General features: G+C 37.2%; 2 protein-coding genes across 4 annotated transcripts; one reads left to right on the top strand and one right to left on the bottom strand.

The window, feature by feature from the left end:
• Positions 1-4,069: 4,069 nt before the first annotated feature.
• LOC106647658 (sodium-dependent neutral amino acid transporter B(0)AT3) lies at positions 4,070-17,617 on the top strand. 3 transcript variants are annotated; one of them, XM_089594906.1, is made up of 13 exons: positions 4,070-4,247; positions 4,502-4,759; positions 5,816-5,931; positions 6,011-6,118; positions 6,220-6,303; positions 6,827-6,988; positions 7,118-7,228; positions 7,307-7,508; positions 7,654-7,856; positions 14,888-15,089; positions 15,842-16,001; positions 16,650-16,913; positions 17,296-17,617. In XM_089594906.1, exons 1-13 carry the CDS (start codon positions 4,070-4,072, stop codon positions 17,501-17,503), a joined length of 2,256 nt encoding a protein of 751 aa, XP_089451032.1. In that variant the 3' UTR covers positions 17,504-17,617. The 3 variants fall into 3 exon arrangements, with proteins under 3 accessions (XP_089451032.1, XP_089451030.1, XP_089451031.1); XM_089594904.1 differs by having other exon boundaries at positions 4,070-4,263; positions 4,479-4,759; XM_089594905.1 differs by having other exon boundaries at positions 4,070-4,295; positions 4,544-4,759.
• LOC106647659 (ATP-binding cassette sub-family C member 4-like) lies at positions 7,062-14,002 on the bottom strand. Its single transcript, XM_089594903.1, has 15 exons — positions 13,764-14,002; positions 13,038-13,148; positions 12,833-12,967; positions 12,545-12,749; positions 12,016-12,238; positions 11,778-11,934; positions 11,443-11,692; positions 11,178-11,372; positions 10,774-11,060; positions 10,521-10,704; positions 10,062-10,453; positions 9,663-9,976; positions 9,355-9,585; positions 8,744-9,273; positions 7,062-8,674 (listed from the first exon to the last, which is right to left on the bottom strand). The coding sequence occupies exons 1-15, from the start codon at positions 13,835-13,837 to the stop codon at positions 8,054-8,056; spliced, it is 3,909 nt and encodes a 1,302-aa protein (XP_089451029.1). The 5' UTR covers positions 13,838-14,002; the 3' UTR covers positions 7,062-8,053.
• Positions 17,618-22,286: the final 4,669 nt, after the last annotated feature.

The following is a 22,286-nucleotide window of genomic DNA, read 5'->3' as shown; positions in this document are numbered from 1 at the left end:
GAATCTTTCATCAAGCATAAACACTCGAAAGCCTGACAGATAAAAAAAAAAAAAAAAAAAAAAAAAAAAAAAATCAGACGAGCACTCACGTGCCGATGACAAATGGCGTGGGTACGCGTAGGCCGATGAGTAGGTGCGTTATAGGTCAGGGTCGACTGTGCCGAGGCAGGGGAAAAAGAGTCGCGAGTCACGCGCACTTGGCTGAATTCCTTCCTCCCAGCTTTGTGTCAATTTACACTTAAACCCTTGTTTGGTGATGAATGGCCTGTACCCTCCTATACACCCAGCATCTTTTGAATTACAATTGAAAATAGGCGTGCCAAATACTTACATGCACCAGTTGTACATTGCCATAAGATATATATGCGCGGTTTATGGAAGCCCCACGTGAATGGTACGTCGAGCAAAAACAAGTGCAGCAGGTAGCCCCTATACGCTCCGTCGAGCGATACGCGTTAGATCTTCATGAAAAGAGTGACGGGCGCAAAAACTCTTGCAAAAAAAAATCCACGTACGCGCGAAACAATAAAAAAAAGTTCAACGTCAGTTGGTAAAATTTGGCCCCGGGGAGAATACATCAATCGTATCAATCGCTTACGAGGGGATATGACGTTGCGCACTTTTTTGTTTCGATTTTCAATGGCGTAGGTAGAGACGAGGTGCTGCGCACTCTGCAGTCTTTTGGTGACTTACGAGATCTTTGAAAGACTTAGAATGACGTACAAAGTTTTTTTTAATCACTTCAAGAGTGCGCGGCCCCTCGGGTAGCGAAGCTGCACTTTGTTATTACAGATATGATATGCTTTACAAAGGAACGTGTTATTCCAGGGGGGTGCAAGGGCTCGCGCTTTCCTCTGTACATGCGTGTATGATGGCTCGGACGAGTTTCTGTGCGAGTTCTTTTTTCCCCTGTTACTTTGAACGCGTGCTCGGAAACAAGAGCTTTTGTTCCGAGTACCTTTTTTTTTTTTTTTTTACTTTACGAGAAACATACACGGGGACGTGCGAATATCCAACAGTGTAACAACTGATGATCCCATGTGATAATGAACGTGCATATATTGTTGTAAAGGTGTGGTTTTTAGATAAAAAGTAAGGGAAGCTCGAACAGCGCCTTGCGATCGGAAATCCATACAATGTTCGAGCAACTCGGGCAATTTAAAATATTGCACGCAGTACGGACATCGAGTTTTCATCAACAACTTTGCGGGAAAAGCCATTCGGGGCTCAAGTACACGGGTAATCTCTCACTCCTTCGCAACCATATATTTCTCCAAAAGAGAGCAACGAGTGTAACCCACTCGGCAAATTAACCGGTGCCAGGTAATTATCTACGTTATCGCCATTGGCACTCGACCTCTGATTTTAATCATTTCACTACATGCGGAAGCTGCCGGAACGAAAATAACTCACACTCAGCTTGCAACGCGGGTTTAATACTTTGTCCGTTGGCGGCATTCGATGTTTTTATTTTCAGTCGATTTAAAGTAGAAATGATTTATTTTTATGTTTTAAAATTAAAAAAAAAGTTATAAAAAAAGTATTTCACAGCAATGACATTTGTAAAAAATAGGTGGAAACGGTATCGGTCATGCTTCGAATGACATGAATTTAATCACACGTTTTATGTTATTCGCAGAGTACGATGGTTATTTCCACACAGGGATAAAGTTCACATGTATGCGAGTTCAAAGGGGTATGATAAATTGCCTTTCCCTTATTTCCCCCAGTTAACGGGCTGATATTTATACTGTATCGATTCGTCTGACGCGGAAGCGCTCACGTGTGCATATACATGTGCTTATGCGGTGATGACATTGACGACAACGGCAACGTTGTTCTGTTTGCTTCTCATTACTCGATTCGAATGGATCGAGGTCCTCGTAAAAAAAATATAAACTCCCCACCCCCAATATTATCTAGTACATTTTGTGCAAACACATGTATATTTAATCTTTATTGTAACAGCGGAATGAGGTAAAATTAAAAAACAAAGTAGAGCAAATAATAACGCTATTCGACAACGGTGTGCAAATGGTATTGGACACGATACATCAAATGTGGTATTTTTTGGCATTGTCTGGAACTGATCCTTGTGGAAAAAGAAGAGATAAAAAAAACTTACGATAACACTAGTAACAATAAGAAGAACCTCGAAAAAACATCTTGAATAATAATTCATGATACCTTTTTACAAACGGTTTGCCAGTCATTTTTTTTTTTTGTTGTGTCAAATCAATCGAATTGTCTATTGATTGATATCTATTGATGCAGAAGTATAAGTAAGCGCTTTAAATATAGAGTAATCAGAATGTATAAACTCTTCGCGGAGTCTTTGTCGAGTGATAATAATAATTATATTTTGACTCGCACAAAATGAACACACACTAGATGAATTAGAAAGAAAAAAAGCTTACAACAAAATCCTACGATTACTTGCATATTAAGAACAAATTCGTGTACTAAGAAATCCTATACTTGTTTATTAAAATCATGATGCTCGCTCCTCCCTGATCCTATGTAAATACCCGAAAAATCTTCGTAAATTCCTATGTATAACACTATCGCAGAGTGTATCTCCCCCCGAACACTCCTGGTCCCGAGAGCTTCGTCCTACTAAGACTAAAAGAGTCGAGAAAAAAAAAAAAGAAGCCATCCTTCTTTCCCGTCGTGATTCATTTCCTCGACGAAAGACCGGAAAAGAGGGTAGATCTCAAAACTGATGCGGCACATGGGCGCGACCAACTGTAACAACAGCTCTCGTCGTTTCGGGAACGGGTAGAGCTCGGGGGATTACGAATGTATTATTATATAACAAGCAACTCTGGACGTTTTTCCAAGATAGATATCCTCGCGATTTCCAGGAGCTCTTTGGTTCACGTACATTTATTTCATCAATCAATCGGCTTCCTTCTCCCTTGGCCAACGAAAACAATCGGTAGGTAGTCGCCAGCTATTCTTTGCGCCTCTTTTTGTTGGCCTGCCCATCGACACGCGTATTTTCAAAGTTGCGTTCGAGCAGAGCCCTTTTTATGCTCCCCTCAGGGCGGGAATTTAATTTTAGTCTTGCCCCGTACGACCCGAGATAAGCCCTTCCGGGGGGGCCATTATTTTCACTCAAGAGCTTGAAATAAAAGACGCCGAGACCCCACGAGCGCAGGGGGTGAAAGTTTTTCACTGGCAAAGTTTCCAACTAAAGTTACCTATGGCCGAGGGTACACGCGAGCACTTTCTCGCGCTCGTCACAAATGGGAGCCGCCACGCGTACGAGGAGTTGAAATTGCTTCTTGTGTACTTTAAGCAGAGAACTTGACTCCTAAACAAGCCCCCGTGGCGACACCAATGGAAGGCCACAACTTACACACGTCCCATCACCTCTGGATACACGGGCCGTGAGGGTTGTGCCTCGTTGGCATTCGATTAAGGTCGGCTGTTGCTCGAAGAATCGATTTGACACTTGGAGTGGCTCTCTCGCGTCGTTAGCTGAGGCGCTAAGCTGCGCACGGATGCACGAGAGCTCTGCACACAAAAGTGTCTCTCTTTGCCTATCGAGTCGCGGTTAATAATAGACATCGTCAATCGACTTTGTCTCAAAATGGATTTTCGTACAAGTACCCTCGAGGCGATTTACTTTGTCCAGGTTTTCTACTCGTAGCGTATGTCTTCTTTTATTCCTTTGGTCTCTGTTGATTCAGAAACATCAACTGTTATTGTTCGGGAGATAAAGAAAAAACTCTACATCTCCATTTCTAACACGTCTCTGACGAGCTAGTCAAAAAGTACATGCTCATCTCGGGGAAAAAAAAAAAAAAAAAGAGTAATTGTCAATTAACGTTTCAGGATGGAGCCATTATTAGTCGTTAACCCATCCATCTGATGAAAAAAGTCCAGATAATCCTCGGAAGAGCAAAGAAGAACCAAAAACGAGGTGGCAAAGGGCGAAGCCAAAGGGTGTAGACCACGATAACCGGATAAATAATCTCGTGCTCGTGTGGGACGCGAAAATCCGGCAAAACGACGAAGACGAGGCACTTTGGGCCACGAGACGATAGTAGCCGTTCGGGTGAGGATGGCGAACACGGCGCATCTGGTGCGCCGGCAGAGCTCGCGCGACCTCAAGCCCCAGAAGAGCGTCGACAAGCTCGAGATGAAGGAGATGCGCGGCCGGCTCGTCGTCGAGAGCCGCAAGAGCAACGTCACTGCCAATTACGGGGCCACCAATGCTGCCTTTGAGGACTCGAGCCCCAGTCACAACAAGGCAAGGAACAAATATACAATTTCAATACACATATATTGTACAAACGAAATGAATACTCGGTCCATCCAAGTGACATCGATTTAAAACTTAAAATAAATATTTAATGTCAACCAAATATATTTTCGCTTGGATCGACGACACTTTTAAACAACTAATACGTTATACGCTGCAGTAGATCATAATATAATGTCGAACGGCTTGTATAAAATCCTTGAAATGTCCGGCAGAACAAACTGGGTGGAGGCAGCGGCGGGGGTGCACCTTCGTCGGGGGCATCGGCGGCAGCTGCCTCGGCTCTATCTTCCGAAGTTGGCGACGGAGGTGGCGGGGGCAGTAAGTTGGGGAGCAACGAGGGCAAGGGGATATTCAAGCCCGAGGCTGGCGAGGACGAGCGCGAGAATTGGGACAGCAAGCTGACCTTCCTCCTGGCCACCGTCGGCTACGCCGTGGGCCTCGGCAACGTTTGGCGCTTCCCTTACCTCGCCCAGAAAAACGGAGGGGGTATGTGCCAATGGCCTTGAGAATTTTGTTTTATTGGAGCGGTACTTGTTTGCATGTATATACATATGCCTAAGTGTGTTGATATTTTTACGTATATAATACATGTATATATATCTGAAAGATGGTCTAATGAGTAGTAATTTAAATCACGATCGAGTGTCTTTTGGTGCCAAAGAACGAGCTACGTCGTTTGAACGTCTATTTTATAAAATCCTCGCGCTGGCTAAAAATACTCTCTCATAAATCGCTGATTGGCATCTATATAAGAGTCCTTGAGTACAGTAACCGAGAGTGAGGCGTTTTTTTTGGCTTTTTTTTTTTTTTTTTTATAAAAGTTCACGTTGATATTCCTTCAAAATGTCTACGTACACTTTGGCTGGAAATCCATCTTACGTGCAAGTATAGCTTTGAAAAATTATCTCCCTCTATAGCCTTCATACTATACAGATGTCCGATATACGTACAGCTAGTCGGAGAACTGACCAAAATCGATGAACTTGTGCGCTCTTTCTCTCTGTTTCTCTGATTTTGTTATCTAAGAAATACGGTGTCCTTACGATTTTTTTTTCTTCGTACTTTAAAAAAAAATTTTTTAAAAACGTTCGATTTTTTATTGGGATTATAATTATCTTACTTGTTGATACATATTCATGAATTATGATGAATCATTTTTAGTCTAAATTGTGCATGCAAATGAGAAAAAAAGTAATTTTTTCACACGAAAATAAATGAAAAGAATTATTTTTTTTTTTTTAATTGTGAAAATTAACTCATTTTCTCTCCAGTTGCGATTGGTTAAAAAAAAATTTTTAGATTAATTTTTCAAGATATTGGCTTACAAAGTTTTCTAGACTCAACATGTAACAATAATAAATCTACTTATTTTTTTCACGAAAATATGTATTATTTTTGAATGATGAAAATTTATAAAATTAATGCAATTATAAAGATTCTTCAGAACTTCTAGGCGTTGACTAAATGTCTTTTATAGAGGCTTGATTAATCTAGTAATCTCTGATATCATTATACAATATCTTTTTTTTTTGTGCATTACAGGTGCTTTCTTAATACCGTACTTCGTGATGTTGGCGATAGAAGGAATTCCTATATTTTACCTTGAACTCGCCATCGGACAAAGACTACGAAAGGGTGCAATTGGGGTTTGGAATCAGGTGGGACTCGTTAATATTTCTTTTTTTTTTTTAAACAAATATTTATTGCACGTACTAATTTATCAATTTAAAAATTAAGGTATCCCCGTATATGGCTGGAATAGGTATCAGTAGCGCTGTAGTATCGTTCAACGTCGCACTCTATTACAATACTATTATCGCGTGGTGCCTATTTTACTTTGTTCAGGTACATTTTAATATGTTTTCGTTTATTTGTCATAAGATGAAAACTTTATAAATGTTTTCAAATAACGCATGTGCAGTACCTAAATTAATTTTTTTTTCCAGAGTTTTCAGTCTGAGCTGCCTTGGGCAGAGTGTCCCAACAAATATTATTCAAATGGTTCTTATGCACTTGAACCGGAGTGTTTGGTAAGTTTTTTGGATTTTGGATGTGATTTATCTTGTAATACTCTGATAAAAAAAAAAAAAAAAAAAAAAAAAAAAAAAAAAAAAAAAAAAAAAAAAAAACTGACATGTTAAAGAACTCTACAAACATTTTTTCGTGATGTTTATTGTAAATTTAACATTTAAATATTTGTTATCAACTACAAATAATGTATTCGTAACTTTTAAATTTAGATAAAAACTCACGACAATTTCACTAATCGAATGTAAAATGTTGAAAAAAAACAAAAAAAAAAATCTAGAGAAAGAATTCCAGCGAAATAATGGAACTAAAAATATTTTAAGCTTCCTGCTGTTTTTCTAATCAATGCAAGCTTATACAAAACTTCTGTGAAAAAAAAAAAATATTAATCAAAGAATATAATCCCAGTGTTCATTTATTAATGGTTTAAAACCGATTGTTTAGTGCAAAAGTTTTTTTCTATCGGGGTGTGAGATTAATGAAAAACCATCGCTTCATTGAACTTATAATAATTTCAATTTCCAGCAAAGTAGTCCAACGCAATACTTTTGGTACAGGACAACCTTAATGGTCTCGAAGGATATAAATACACCCGAGGTCTTCAACTGGAAAATTGCGTTGGCGTTGCTTATTGCATGGATTCTCGTGTACATGTGTATGATCAAAGGAATAGCGTCGTCAGGAAAGGTATATTTTACTTATTTTTAAATTAAATACAAAAATATGTATTGGAAATGAGTGATGTCATTGGTTCTTTTTTCACGTGCTCATACATAAAGATATGTAGTTTTTATTAATACAATGTTTTCTACACAGGTTGTCTACGTTACAGCCACTTTTCCGTACATCGTCCTTATAATTTTCTTCTTCCGAGGCGTAACGTTACCCGGGATGTCCGATGGTCTGCGCCATCTTTTCACACCAAAAGTATAATGAAATGGCATACTATTTATTGACAGTTATTTTTTAATTATTAAAAATTAATAATTTCGCCAATTGTTTTAGTGGTACACGTTAACAGATCCTGTGGTCTGGTTGGAAGCTGGTACGCAAATTTTTTTCTCCCTCGGGTTGGCTTTCGGTGGCCTCATCGCCTTCTCGTCTTACAATCCCGTCAATAACAACTGTTATCGCGATGCAATCATGGTCAGTCTCACGAATTGCTTTACATCCATGTTTGCAGGAATCGTTGTTTTCTCCATCATAGGTAATATATATGTTTTTTTTTTTTTCTTACAAATCATACAACTATCAAAATTCATACATACACATAGTCCTTTCACGTAACAACTATAATACTTGTGTATTCTGATGATAAAACATGGACCCACACTAAGTCCATCTTACTTTAGGTTTCAAAGCAACAATGGTCTACGAGCAGTGTCTAGCCGAAAAAAATGCCACATTGTTGAGTGTATTCGGCAGTCCTGGGAAGATACCAAGCCATCTACCTCCCGGTGGAACGTTGCTCAACGTCACAAATGGTAACGGCAGCTTAGGGAATTTGATAATGCCGGAACTACCGGAGTGCGATTTGCAGAAAGAACTCGACAACGTAAGTATATCACTTTAATCTCATTTAATTTTTTGTTAATTTATTCAACTAGAGCTCCGTTGACTTTGCGTGTAATAGAAAAACATATTTCTTCGTTGTGGTTTCAATGGATTGGATAATCATTACCCGATAAGAAACCCGTGATAACTGGCATTTCTATGCATTTAAAATATATCCAAACCACTACGATATTTATATCACAAGGTTGACGAGGGTTTTTTAGTAATGAGTGACAGCAATCGTGAAAAGTACCCATGATTATTCTGCAATAAAACTTGAGGCCGGTCGTACTCGACTACTCTGCCGTTATCCATGACGAGCACCTTGTCCACATCCTTGATCGCGTTCAACCTGTGGGATATCATCAGGACAGTGCAATCCTTGAATTTCTCTCTGATGGTCTTCCGAATCAGCGCGTCGGTGTTGTCGTCAATGTTTGCCGTGACTTCGTCGAGCACCACAATTTTCCTCCTCTGGAGAATGACTCGGGCCAGGCACACCAACTGCCGCTGACCGGCGCTCAACTGGTCCACCGTCGCGTCCAGAGACGCAAAGGCTTTGTGCAGCTCAACGTCCCGCAAAGTGGACCAGAGAACCGCGTCGTCCAACTCCTGCAAAGGGTCCAGATTCTTCCTCAAAGTGACGGGAAACAGCACCGGTTCTTGGGGGAGTATCGAGATCTTGTTGCGCAAGTGCCTGAGCCCAACCGCCCGTGTGTCCACGCTGTCGATGGCTATGGAACCCTCGACTCTGGCCAAACGGAACAATGCCGATACCAGAGATGACTTTCCCGATCCCGTTCGGCCAATGATAAGAACCTGCAAAAAGTACATCATTACCTCCACGTTGTTTGTTGGACCATTTTAAGAAATTACTCATCTGATTACCTTATCCCCTGCTTCAATGGTAAAGTTCAAATTTTTCAAAATGATCGTGTCGCTTTGGTAGTACCGAAGGGATACATCTTTAAATTCAATTGCTCCTTCGTGTGGCCAGGAAACGGGTGGTGGTGGCTGGTGAGCTTCATGCTGATCTTCTCGTTCAATTTCGGTGTATTGAAATAATCTCTCGGTTGAAACCATAAAAGTGTCCAAGTCTCCGGTTAACTTGATCCCTCTAGCCATTATTCCAGTGAGAGTTATCAGTTGCGTGATGGCGAGGCCCACGTCAGCGCCACTGCTTTGGTCGTTTTTCAAAAGCAACAGGCCATAAACCACGACGCTCATGAATGACAAAGTTACGCAGTCCAACCAAAAACTGTAAGCTATGAGGGAGTACTGGCAAAGTCCTGCGGCAGCTGTATGATTGTCTTGAAGGTCATCGAAATTTTTCGTGACCAACGATTGAGCCTGACACGCGCGAATCGTCGATCTACCAGCAAGAGTTGAATTAACGTGGTAGAAAACTGGACTCTTGGCTAAAAAATTCAAGTGTTTCCTACCGTTAAAGATACATTATTTTTTACCTTGTCACTTGAAGGTGAATAATTGAAGCTTACTTTCTCCGTCTAGTCTCATGATGTCTTTCGTAGTTTTAATGACGACTGTCCTCCCTTTGTAAAATATATATCCCATGAAGAAGACGAATATAACGGACAAGTAGTTGATGATGATGATTTGCGTTATTATCCCAATGATGACGAAAAAGTACTCAGCGGCTTCGACTATAAGGGCTCGTAATCTTTCGTCCACGGAGCCCATGTCTTTCGAAAATCTATTGAGAATTCTGCCTGTGACATATTTTCAGTTAACATTATACGTGAAATTTAGGTTTTTTGACTCAGAAAAAACGCACTCGCTATATTACCAGAATCGTTTTCTTCGAAAAATATGACTTTTGCTCTTAGCAAAGACGCAGTCATTAGGCGATGAATGTTTTCGTTGCATTTATTCAAAACAATGGTACACAGAGACGTTTTTGCTATGCACATTACGATGATGGACAACGTGAAAAATGCAAGAATGAAAGTGACATTTTGCGGACACAAGAATTCCGACTCTTTCGAACTGTTAATTTGAGAGACGTATGAACTATTGGAGTTTGAATCATTGCTATGAAAATACAAAGCGTTTCGGTGCAAATTGGAATCCTCATGGGTGTACACCGATTGATGCTTGGACCTGAAAAAATAAAATAATATTAGTCTTGAATATGTTCGAAAATTTTCACGATCGTTTGAAATAATGTATTTTATAGGATCCGAACCAATAGGCCACAAAGTAATCCGAACCACTTATCAACAGTTGAGCCAATGCGAAGACCATGAATGTGAAAAAAGGTAAGGCATAGGAACCGCAAGAAGTGAAATATTTCCAATACAAGAATTTTCGTAGCTTCATTTCGTGTTCTTTTTCGCAATTAACGCTTTTCTTGGGGCTAATTACTTGTTCCTTGACACACAATAACTTGTGCGTTTCTTCGAAACAACCGTTTTCGTCATCTTTGATGACATTTTTTATTTGACCCAAACAGCCATTTTCGTTCGACTTCAACCTTTCGGAATTCGGATCGACTAAATTATCATCGATGTTCAAATAATTTGAAAGATTCTCAGTCTTCTGGAAATCAGTGAAGTTTCCTTGATATTTTACGCATCCCTAAAAATGGTAAATGGCTTTTTTAAATTCCATTTAAATTGATGATTTTTTTTTTCGTCACACCTACCTTATCCATAACGATGATTTCATCCGATTCCTTAAAAAATTGCACTTGATGCGTAATCAACACCCGAGTCTTATTTGCCAATAATCCATTGATACAATCCTCCAACAGTCGTTTGCCTACTCTGCCGTCAACAGCCGACAAAGGGTCGTCCAACAAGTAAACATCGGCGTCTCTGTAAACTGCTCTGCACAGGAAAAGTACACCGTTAAGGAATAAAAATGTTTCCATCTCTCAAGTCCAGATTTTTGGGTACCTGGCCAAGCTGACTCTAGTGCATTGCCCACCACTGAGGGTCGCCCCGCTTTCCCCAACTACGGTTCCGTCTCCTCGAGCCAATTGCTTCAAGTCCTCCGACAGAGCACACGCTTCCACGACCCTCCGGTACTTGTCCGCATCGTATACACCGCCAAATATGATGTTTTCCCTGATGGTTCCCTTGAAAAGCCATGGCTCCTGACTCGCGTACGACACGTCCCCAAACACGCGAATCCCACCTTTCGACGGTCGCGCTTCGCCCAACAACAGTTTCAGGAGTAAACTCTGGAGTAAGGCGTAAGGCAACGGAAACAAAACAAAACAAAAAAAAAAGTTCCTTTCAAGAAAAAATGGATAAGCCAAACAGATCATAGAAACAACTACAATATCTCACCAAACTACCTTTCCTGCGCCAACGGGTCCCACAATGGCGGTCAATGATCTCCGTTTCACATTGATGCTGATATCATGCAAGACATCAACCTTGGGATTCTCAACCGAGGCAACGCTTACATCTTTGATCGCAACTATTGACTCCTCCTTTTCTGATTGCAAATATTGTACACTAGAGGTTTGCTCCTCGAAAACCAAAAATTCCTGTTCAAGTAACACGTATTAACATCTCTTTGTTCGGGCTTCGTTTGTAATTGTAGACATCGGTCCTCACCTTTATCCTTTTCATGGAGGCCAGACCTTCCGACGTTAGGTTCACGCACCTCATCAAATGGGAGCTCAGCAGGACGTCCAGCAGATTAAAGTACTGCACCAGCGTGAATATCGTATAAGCCGAAACGGCGTGTCCTCGGATCACGTAGATAATAATTGTAACGTACAATGGTATGCGTTTCGAGAAGGACGAGACGGCGAACAAAAAGTTTTTCAAATGCGCGGCCGTGGAAATGACGTCCATCTCATACCTAGGGTTTGTCAAACAAGGATTTAATGATTTTCGAAGTGTATCGTATAGTATATGCGCATTATTGTTCGGTAGTGGAGTGTTACTTTCGGGCGAGAAAAACTAGCTGCTCGAAGGGCTTCTCCCACGTGTACATCTTGATGACGCGAATCCCACGCACGACCTCGCCCAACAGCATCACCCGGTCGTCCGTTTTCGTCGCCACTTTTCTGCGAATACGAGCTATCACCCCGCCACTGAGTCCTGAAATTCATCGGTACTTGAACTGGTTTGTTCTCTCAGTATATACCTTGACTTTGGTCCGAGTTTGTGGAGCATTATTACCAAATACTGGAATGGTGAGGGTCATCAGGAGACCAATGCCGGCAAAGGAGGCGACTCCCACGTGGTGCCAAATCAGGTATACGAGCAGGACCGTTTGGACGGGCAGTACCCACAGAGTGTGGAGAAACAAAAAGAAAAGCTCGAGTCTGGCTGCGTCGTTTGACAGTAGATTGATTATCCTTCCGCTGTTGGCTTGTTTCTCGGTGTGTGATAATTTCAATATCTGCCGTTGGACACGAGCGTTTATCGATTACATGTTTTTTTTTTACCAAAAATGCTAATATTAGTACCTTTGTGTGTTTGCGTTACTACGTGTTATAATATAAAGTCGATCAAGTTATTCATTCGTCGAAAATTATATCATTTTCACCGAAATGAAAAAAAAAAAAATAAATTGAGTATGATTGTGTGGTGGTATACAATCTTGATACGAGGAGGCAATTTCTTGAAAAATTGTAGAGTTGTTACGGTGGAAAAAACTTTGACGACTAGTCAGTTGTTATGTTAAGCGGTTTGTAATTACTCTCACCTTTCTGTAGATAAGAGAAGTGCAGGCGACTCTGGCGCTCACGCCGATGCTACGCAACTTCATGAGCTGATGGTTGAACACCAATTGGCCCAATACTCTGGTAATCACGAAAATGGTCGCGTAAACGTAGATCTCTGTCGTGCTCGATGTGGCTCGTTGGTCAAAGTGCCAAATAAGGAGACCCACGGCTATTGGCTCGATCGTTCTTCGAAATTATTAATTTTACATTGGTCAACTGTTTTTAATTTTTTAAGAAAAAAGTCAATTGCAGGTAACGATTTTACTAACTGGAGAACAATGTGGTAGAGAAAGGCGTGACACGCGCTACCGAGAAACCGTAATTTGAATGTTCTCCAAAGTGGCCGGAAAAAACTGGCTTTTCTCCCCGTCTTGGTGGCATCTGACAACTCTTTCATCCAATTTCTGTTTCGAACAAATTATTTTCAATACGATAAAATTGTTTATTCGAAGGAAAACAAGACAAAGAATTTACTTTTCCAAAGCATCGGCGTTCAACTCGCTAAGATTTTCCGGCAATACTTCGTAGAGATCTGTTACCTCGAGCTTCTTATTTCCGCCCACTGCAAATATCGGCCACAACCAGCTAAAAAAATCAAATACATCAATTTGTCACTACAGTCGTACAAATAAATTATGGGATTCAGAGGTAATAATAACAACGAAGAGGATGATACAAAGCAGTGCAGTTGCGCGTGATATTCCACACGATAAGCAACAAAAGCTCCATCTCAGATAACAAAGGGAAAAAAAGTACGAGAAGTCAAACACAAAGTAAGTTTTAAATTGGAGCGTTTGTCTTTTACTGTGGAGTACAGTTACGCGAATCGATGTACGACGCGACGAAATGTCAAACACAAGCAGTTTATTTGATTATCAACTGCTTGGATGGAAAAAAAAAAAAGAAACTCTGTTATCATCCACCTACACATAAGACACTCAATAGACCAATTAACAAAAATCAACTGCAGTAGCGTCGCCTTATCGCTTCGACGGAATTTTCACGTATAATTGTAATCAATCGTTTCATATGTACACGTTGTATGGCATTCCCGACCAACTCGCTCAATAGGTGCATTCATCCGGAGCGTCAATGTATAATCTCCGTCTTCCTTTTTTTTTTTCATTAATCCTAGCAGCCAAAGATTTTTTCATACATAATTTAAGTCAGGAAAAAAAAAAAAAAAAAAAGTCAACTCACCAAAAGAACAATTTGCCGAAGAAATTGGCGCTGAGCTTGGGGTTGTGCCTGCGCTTCCTTTCATTCTTATCCATTTGTCACTTTTGTAAAAAAAACAAAACACGTGGGTGTACAATAGATGATGAAAAATAAAAAAATAAAAATTAGTCAGGAAATAAAACTGTAATGGTCTATATGGTCGGAGCCGACGCTACTCTGCCGAGCCGCGTCGTACGACTGGCCTTGGCGAGGCCCGGCGTTGCTTCAATAAACGAGCTGTATCCTCCGACTCCCCCTACTTACATGCTCTCGGCGACTGAGCAACTATATGTGACGGAGAAAAAAAAAATGGCACATAATTACGACAAATGTGTAAATTGTCAATGGGGAATTGGAAGTTTGTTGCATATACGTACATTTTTTTGTTTGCGCGAGGTGAGAGTTTGCTTTTCTTCAGCATCTGTGAGTAGGGGCTTACGGGTAAAAAGGTAATTTAACTGGTTTATTGGCTCTGCGGGGATTCTGAATGTTGTTAAAAAATAATTTAGCTGATGCGAATCGGTAGTTTCTTTTTTGTAAAACAATTATATGTCTTGGTATTGCCGCTTGGCTGATTTTTCAAGTGCAAAAATATTTTTAATTGAGATTTTTGAAAAACAACTATTTTTTTGTAACAGATGAACAACAGTCTCTGGTGATATCAGTGCATAAAATATTGACACAAGCCGCAAATAGCAGTGACGTCTTTCTTAATGAAAGCATTAACAACTACAAAATTGAAAATTATTATTGATTTTTGAAACAGTATACATTTAAACACATTTTTCAAAAGTTTTGTCGTATCAGTGAAATTTTGGTTCGGAAAAAGAGAGACAAAATGATCTTATCAACTCCCGTTCCCCGATAGCTTATCGGAATGATTTTTCAAAGCGTATTATTAGACCGAAGGAACTTGTTTCGTTCCATATCTGACGATTTCAAGATCCTTATCCGACGTGATAATTGCCTATACACCAAAAGCCTGCGCTCCATAAAATATTCGCCAACTTTCACTCTAATTTTTCGCTAAAATGGAAAAAAAAACTTGTAAAATTCGAATTAGCAGGGTATAAGATGATATCATTTTTAAAATTTTGTAATTTCAGTCCGCGTCGGGAACAGGTCTGGCTTTCATAATATTCACCGAGGCCATTAACCAGTTTCCGGGGGCGCAATTCTGGTCTGTCCTATTTTTCCTGATGCTGTTCACGCTGGGCATCGACTCGCAATTCGGTACGCTCGAGGGCGTCGTCACGAGCATCGTCGACATGAAACTGTTCCCGAACCTGCGCAAGGAGATACTCACAGGTCAGTGGCTTTAATAATTGGTGACTGTGTACGCCGTCAATTGTCTTCGCGGGTAATTCGGATATATATATATATTCGACACCGCATGACTAACGCCCCTTTGGTGCAGTTGATTGTGTAAATGAACGATCGAATGGGCCTTCGTCGCCCAACTACTTTTATTTCAAAAGAATAAATGATTATGGTGCCTAATTGACGCGATCTGATACTGTGAAAAGTTATGATTGTACTTATACTGAAAATAAATTTTGGTAATCCATATAAACGTGTTTATTTGAATATAAGAAGAAAAAAAAATATATGTTTGTTGGAGTTAAATGAATATTTATTACAATCAAATAATGTTATTAATTTCTTTAAAACAACGTAATATTTAATAGATCTTATTCAAATAAATTTTTTTTTTTTTTTATTCAAATAAACGTTCATTGGGATTGATGAAATTTTTTTTTTCGGTAAAAGAGAAATGTGACATTTTTTAATTAAAAACCACTAACGTTCGGAATGTTTGGGTGAAAAGTTAAGGAAAATTTATAACTTTTAAAATTAAATAAAAACTTTTAATTTTTAACGGAAAATTATTTAAAATTGGTAAAACACTTTCAACTGATTCAGTACAAACTAATAGCAAGAAAAAAAAAAGAAAAAAAACACCTTACACTTTATTTTAGCGATATAAAAATATACGTGCCTGAAAATATGGTGTATTTTATAAACGAGGTGGATCAAATAATTTAAAAATGCATTATTAGGTGGCATCTGCCTGGCATGTTGTGTGATATCAATGACATTTGCTCACGGGGCTGGCAGTTACGTTTTCGTTCTCTTCGACAACTTCAGCGGAAACTTTCCTCTGCTCATCATCGCCTTCTTCGAGTGCATTGGGGTGTCCTACGTGTATGGAATAAAAAGGTATACTATTTAAAAAAAAAAAAAAACTACAAATTCTTTTATTAATCCATGCCCTAAAGCATGTACAGAAAAATAATATTGAAATTCGAGATATTTGGATGATACATTTTTTTCGACTGTATGGAAAAATAATTTTGCACTCGTAAGCAATATGCAACATTTTAAATATCGCAAAAAATAAACAAAATATTTTATTTTGCTTCCTCGTTGAGAAATTTTTGCTCGCACTCGAAAGATGAAATATTATGATAACATGATACAAATGTTTGCGTAACGTTACAATGAAAGTATTTTAAGCTCCCGGAAGTGTCAGTCCGAATTTGCGTGTGCGAGTGCGTGAATCCAAGCGTTTGTCTCTATTTTATATGCGTATATATACTTTTATGTGTGTATTCTTTATTGCTGGTAAAATTTGTCGAAAATGACCATCTAAAATTATCCTTCAAATAGAAAAAAAAAAAAAAAAAAAAAAAAAAAAAAAAAAAAAGAAAAAAATGTATAAAATTTAACAATTATTATTGATGAGAGACACGGATTAACTTTCTATTTTTCAATCAAGGTAGGAATTGTATTGTTAACATGCAACAAGGCCATTTGACAGTTGGAGTCTCAACAGACAGTACAATGCAAAATAAAAAAATGTTGCAGGTTTGCCGATGACATCGAACTAATGACGGGTAACCGACCAGGCTTGTACTGGCTGATCTGCTGGAAGTACCTCAGTCCATTGGCAATGCTCAGTATTTTGGTAGCCTCGGTCATCGAGATAGTGGTCGATGGTAGCGGTTACCAGGCCTGGGTACCAAGCAAAGGCATCACCGAAAGGCACGAGTGGCCTTTCTGGGCACTGATGCTCATCGCCTTTCTCATTCTCGCCTCCATACTCTGGATTCCTGCGGTGGCCATTTGCAGGTAAAAAAAAAAAAAAATAAATAAAAAAATAAAAAAATAAATCATCAGGGTCCACTAACATACCGGTCGACCTAACGCCAAGCGACACCCCAACATCATGTTGAACCACATCGTCAGTCGTGCACTTTTTCAGTGGCTATACAATTTGTTCATCAAAACTACCTCAGTTCACCCATCATTTATTTAAATCGACCCGAATAATTAAAATGAGTATCGCGTGTCTTTTCATGCATTTGCGTAATTTTAATTCCCATGATCAATGGGTACACGTTTTTTGGCAATTTATCCAACGTTAGGCTGTACGGCATACCTATTTATTATACAGAAATCGGTACAAAATGAACAAGGAAAGTCTTAAAAACATGTTTGATCCTCGCGGCAGATTATTCAACATCCTGATAATCGAGGACAACGAGAAGGCCTGGTTCCCGGCGGCCGATCTCAAGGAGTTCCACGGCATAATGCCCCACGAGGTCACGGTCACCGAGAGCCTGCTCTTCTGCATCAGGGACGACGGCTCCGAAGGCCTGTGCTGTCCCACCGGCAGACCCGACGACGACGACGAGGAAGAAGACACCGATCTCACCTAAGAATCCGGAACCACTGGAACGCCGTGATTCGTCGATAGCGCACATCGCGGATTCTGCACCCGTTGATACTACTATATGCCGTCTTTGTTTTCTTACTCATAAAAAAAAAAAAAAAAAAAACTGAACTGTCTTAACCCGTTGGAGGAGGCAAAAGGATACGAGCGCTATGCACTTGAAGGTTTTTAATATATAAAAAAAAAGAAGGAATAATGGGGTCGGAGTGGATGTGACGCGTTTTCTTTATGTTAATGGTCTCTCGTGTCATTGGAATATTACAATAACTTTGCGCAAGCCGTTGTGCGAGTAGTCCTCCAGGAAAAAAATTATCGCCACGTTTGTTTGAAATAACGTAGAAGTATGTGCATCCATGAGGTTTCGAATGTTGCTGGTAAAAGTAACATTGCCACGAGAGTCAGCAACGACTTGATCTTCCAACACTCACTCGTCGCTGTATAGGTATTGGAGGGTGCTGGGGGTAAATGATATAATCTCACGGGAATAAATGCCACGAGTCCAGGCTGCTTGAAATAATTTCACATATCGTACGTATCATGGTTTGACTTGGAAAATACACAAAATTAGGACACATTACTATACGTAACTCGCAAGCAGTACCTTGTTGTGTAGCAATAGGGTGACTTTTAGAAAATCACCATACGGTTGGGTGAAATTTAAATTTTTGAAAGAAAAAGCGAAATTCATAAATAGATGAAGTTTTCTAAACGAAATAAGCAAAAAAATAACTGAACAGAGTTATACGTACGTACCCATCAATCATAACTTCTAAGCTGTTTATCGATTTAATTACGCTTGTTGATCGTTACAATCATCGGCACTCGATCGATAGGTTGACTTTTTTTTTTTTTTTTTTTCATTGCAGCGACGCAACGTCTGCCTATTGTTGTTAGTAATGCTGTGTTTTCAAATAATTATCATTCATCGAGACTCATTTTTAAGTAAAAATACGTACTTGCTCGAGAGTAAAAAAGCAAAAATAAGAATAAGAGATCGCAATAGTTTAGTGATTGTGTAAATAACCTGTGACGCAAGTCAATTAAACATATAGCCAAAGGTGGTGTAACGGTGTTAAAGAAAAAATGTATAGTTATGCCATTTTCACATCTCGTCAATATTACTTGTACAGATTAAAATTGAAAAAGGTATCACAGCTTTTCAATGAAATTTCTTGATGATCTAAATTTTTCAATTGATAAATTTCACTACTGATCTGGTGTTGTTAAAGTAATCAATTAAATGACTTGTGATATTTATTTGTTATCGCAAACAAAGTGTCGCTCTTTCTCTCCCTCTGTCTCTCTTGATGAATTTTTTTTTTCCTCAAGGTGATTGAGGAGACCTTCAGTTAATGTTTCTTAATTACATTTTTCAAACAAAATACAATATTATGAAACCCTTAATTGTTGTGCAATTTATCTTTAAAAGTTTTAGATATTGCAAAAGATATACATCTGTTACTGCACAACGTTTGAGAGAGTAAATATAGGAAGCTAAAAAAAATCTATTACTCAACATGTCGTAATATACATAAATTATTGTACAAACAAATTATAACGCGTGTAAAAAAATGACCCTGACATTCTTTTTAGCCAACGTGCATAATACTTAGTGCTTTTAAATATTTAGATCTCATGCAAAATATTAATTAATTGCTGCAAGTTAGTTATTTTTAAATTAGGCTTATTTGCTCCATTATTTGTTAATAAGAATTTGTTAATAAGGACATCAGCTGATGAGCTCTTGTAGATATAACTTGTAAGTTAAAAATTGAGATTATATTTGAAGTTAAAAAGGTTATTTTTTAAATTGTTAATTAAAATGGTATGCGTGAAAAAAACAAGGTGTGCCATTTTTATCTGTAGGAAGCCGTCCACTGGACCCGTCAAAAAATTTTAAATATTGACTTTTTACGATTCATTTAAAAATATTTATATTACCATCGATACTATGGATATTTTTTTTACTTATACCATAAATACGTCTTTTATTTGAACAGAAAAATTTACGTAAAATTTTTCTATCAAGCTTATGAAGGTTTCTCAGTGTTGGTGGAAGGTGCTAGAGACTAGTTTGATTTTTAGTCACACAATTTATTAAATTTGTAATTAAAAAAATCAACAAACACATCTTAGTTGTGTAAAGCATTTTTATTTTGCATTATTATGACATTTCGCCTATAAAAGTCGACCTCGATAGAAAATATTAGTTATATTACTTCTCGTTTCTTAGGCCCTAAGGTCTTGAAACCGTAAAAGATATATATATATATATATACGAATATATTTATCTGTAGTTAAATTGTGAGAAAAATCCAACTGTTATTTCTTTAAGAAGAACCTTCAAGTGTGAAGAAAAATTTTCTGTTAATTGTTAAATTTTCGTTCCACTGCAAACATATAATGGTATAACGTGATACATAGTATTTAATACGCACTCAAATATTTATAAAAATTCACTTACATCATTAACAATTTAGTTATTCGATGATTTAATATCAACGCACCAGAAAATCTTACAAAGTTTGAGAAGACTCAGGCAATGTTATTTCATTTCATTTTATAAAAATGAGCGGACTATAATAAATAATGAAAACACTAGGAAATTTGTAACTGAAAAATGAGAGAAAAAAAATAAGAAATCATTTTTAGAAAAATCAAAAAGAACTGATTGACCAGCGTAGTAGTGCAACCACGTTGAAAGTAAATATGTAGCGGTTTGTAGCATTGAGATTTTAACAAACGAGAAAATAATTAAAACCAATGTCAAAAAAAAAAAAAAAGAAACAATGCGTGTCATGTAGTTGGTAACATAATGGAGGGATAAATTCAAGAGCATGGATCGAAATACCAAATGAACAAGTAGACAGCACTAATGTCTTAAAATATTGTATCGATTTTTTCAACTAATTTTTTCCAACGGAATTTGTTTCGTATTCTAAAACAGAAAAAAATTACGATACATATCGAATCAATATCAAAATCTTAAGCTTTAAATTATTACTCATTATACATATCAACAAGACTATCAGATTAACATAACTATAACACATTTTTTATCACAGGTAATGCTATTGAACTACAAATTTACAATCCTGTTCATATTTTTTTTTATCCATTGTTTTTTTTTTTTTTTTTAAATGAATTGACAAACAAAGACAATAAGATAAATTTATTGACAATAATATTGAGGAAAGAGATCAAGAGGTATATATACATGTTATATTCATTAGAATAAGAATGCAAGATTGAAAACTGACAATAATTAAAAGTAAATGAGTAATGTCTTATATCTGCACTTGCGTTGTATGAAAATACATATTCACAGAGGCCTACATTATAATTGAAGGTGTAAGGAAAAAGTAAATTATTGTTACGCACATGTATGTAGCGGATGGAGCTTGGAAGTGTGTACAGTAAATATTATTGACAATAATTGTTTTTCATGTTCAAATCACAAAAGTTTAAAATGAAAAAAAAAACCAAAAACAAATTCATGCATTTAAAGCGATTGTCAATTAAAAAAAAAAATAAAGTGCATTTTACTATGTATTAAAGTGAAACTGTGAATCACTTGAACGTTACGAAATAATTGTTAATATAATTGTTATATTATCATTGCAATATTGATTGTTACTTCATGTAATATTCATTACAAAATATAACCATTTACTATCTGTCGTAGCAATAATAGTACAAATTTTAAGTACGTATGCACATAATATCAATTATCAACACATATTAATTTTTATATAGATTTATGATAATGTTTTTAATAATCTACGAGATTTTTAAGCTTTTGTTGGAATCTCTCAGCTTAAATTTTTACAATGTACTAGTGATAACTATTTAATGTGACATCCCAAGCTCCTGAAACTCAAGAAGTCAAGAAGTGAGAATGAGATTTGAACATCGTGAGATATTTATGTCTAGAAAAAAGATCACATTGATTGTATTCTTTTGACAGACGAAAACTTGTAACGGACTGTTCTAGCAAATAATTAAATGTCATTGTGCACGTTATATAAAAAATTTAATAATGTACCCTTTGCATTTTTTATGTTCAAACATAATGCAAATTATAGTAACAAAATTGTGTTGTGTAATAACTTTTTGTAAGTATATTTAAATTAGAGACTAAATTTGAAAATAATTTTTTTCTGATCACAATCATCAAAAATGTTTCTAAAACTAAGTATGATATTACAGTAAAATAGATAAATATAAAAATTATTTAAAATGTTAAAATAAATAAGCAAATATTAATGAATTTCAATACTACTTTTCGTAAAGTATTTTGATTTAAGTTTTCTGTTATTCTAAATTAGATATCTAAAATTTTAATTACGATAAAGGCTATTTGATAAAAAAAAAATAATTTTTTAGATATTTTATAGATAGCGCTTATGAAATTGGCTTTGGTATAACTGTTTATTAGTAATAAAAATATTATAAAATGGTGCTTGATAGTATTTAATAAAATATGTTTCGTTTTATAAAATAACGTTTTTTTTACAGTTTTAAGATCACTTTCTTCCCAGCGTCATCATTATTACCATTATTGTTAACAAATTATACAAGGTAATATGTACAAATTGTTATTAATAGAATAGTAAACTAAAAAAGTTGATTAGATCTTACACGCACCTGTTAAAAAATCTTTTTTACAAGAAATACAAAACAATAATAAGTATCTGTTTTTTTTTTTTTTTTCAACTTTAATCATAATTATATATTGCAGTAATTCAGAGCATCAAAAATTTTTAAAA

Source organism: Copidosoma floridanum, unplaced genomic scaffold, assembly GCF_036245765.1.
Source record: "Copidosoma floridanum isolate Cflo_tuat_1 unplaced genomic scaffold, Cflo_Japanese_pri ptg000021l, whole genome shotgun sequence".
Classification (NCBI taxonomy): domain Eukaryota; kingdom Metazoa; phylum Arthropoda; class Insecta; order Hymenoptera; family Encyrtidae; genus Copidosoma; species Copidosoma floridanum.
Note: the sequence above shows the minus strand (reverse complement) of the source record. Positions and strands in the feature narration are given on the sequence as shown.

Bases quoted from the DNA above. Each gene is read 5' to 3' on its own strand.
- LOC106647658 (XM_089594904.1), top strand. From the start codon at position 4,070: ATGGCGAACACGGCGCATCTGGTGCGCCGGCAGAGCTCGCGCGACCTC. The intron at 5,932-6,010 runs GTGGGACTCGTT...TTAAAAATTAAG, and splicing joins CAATTGGGGTTTGGAATCAG to GTATCCCCGTATATGGCTGG. The intron at 16,002-16,649 runs GTATACTATTTA...AAAATGTTGCAG, and splicing joins TACGTGTATGGAATAAAAAG to GTTTGCCGATGACATCGAAC.
- LOC106647659 (XM_089594903.1), bottom strand. From the start codon at position 13,837: ATGGATAAGAATGAAAGGAAGCGCAGGCACAACCCCAAGCTCAGCGCC. The intron at 12,968-13,037 runs GTAAATTCTTTG...TGTTCGAAACAG, and splicing joins AACGCCGATGCTTTGGAAAA to AAATTGGATGAAAGAGTTGT. The intron at 12,750-12,832 runs GTTAGTAAAATC...ATAATTTCGAAG, and splicing joins CTCTACCACATTGTTCTCCA to AACGATCGAGCCAATAGCCG.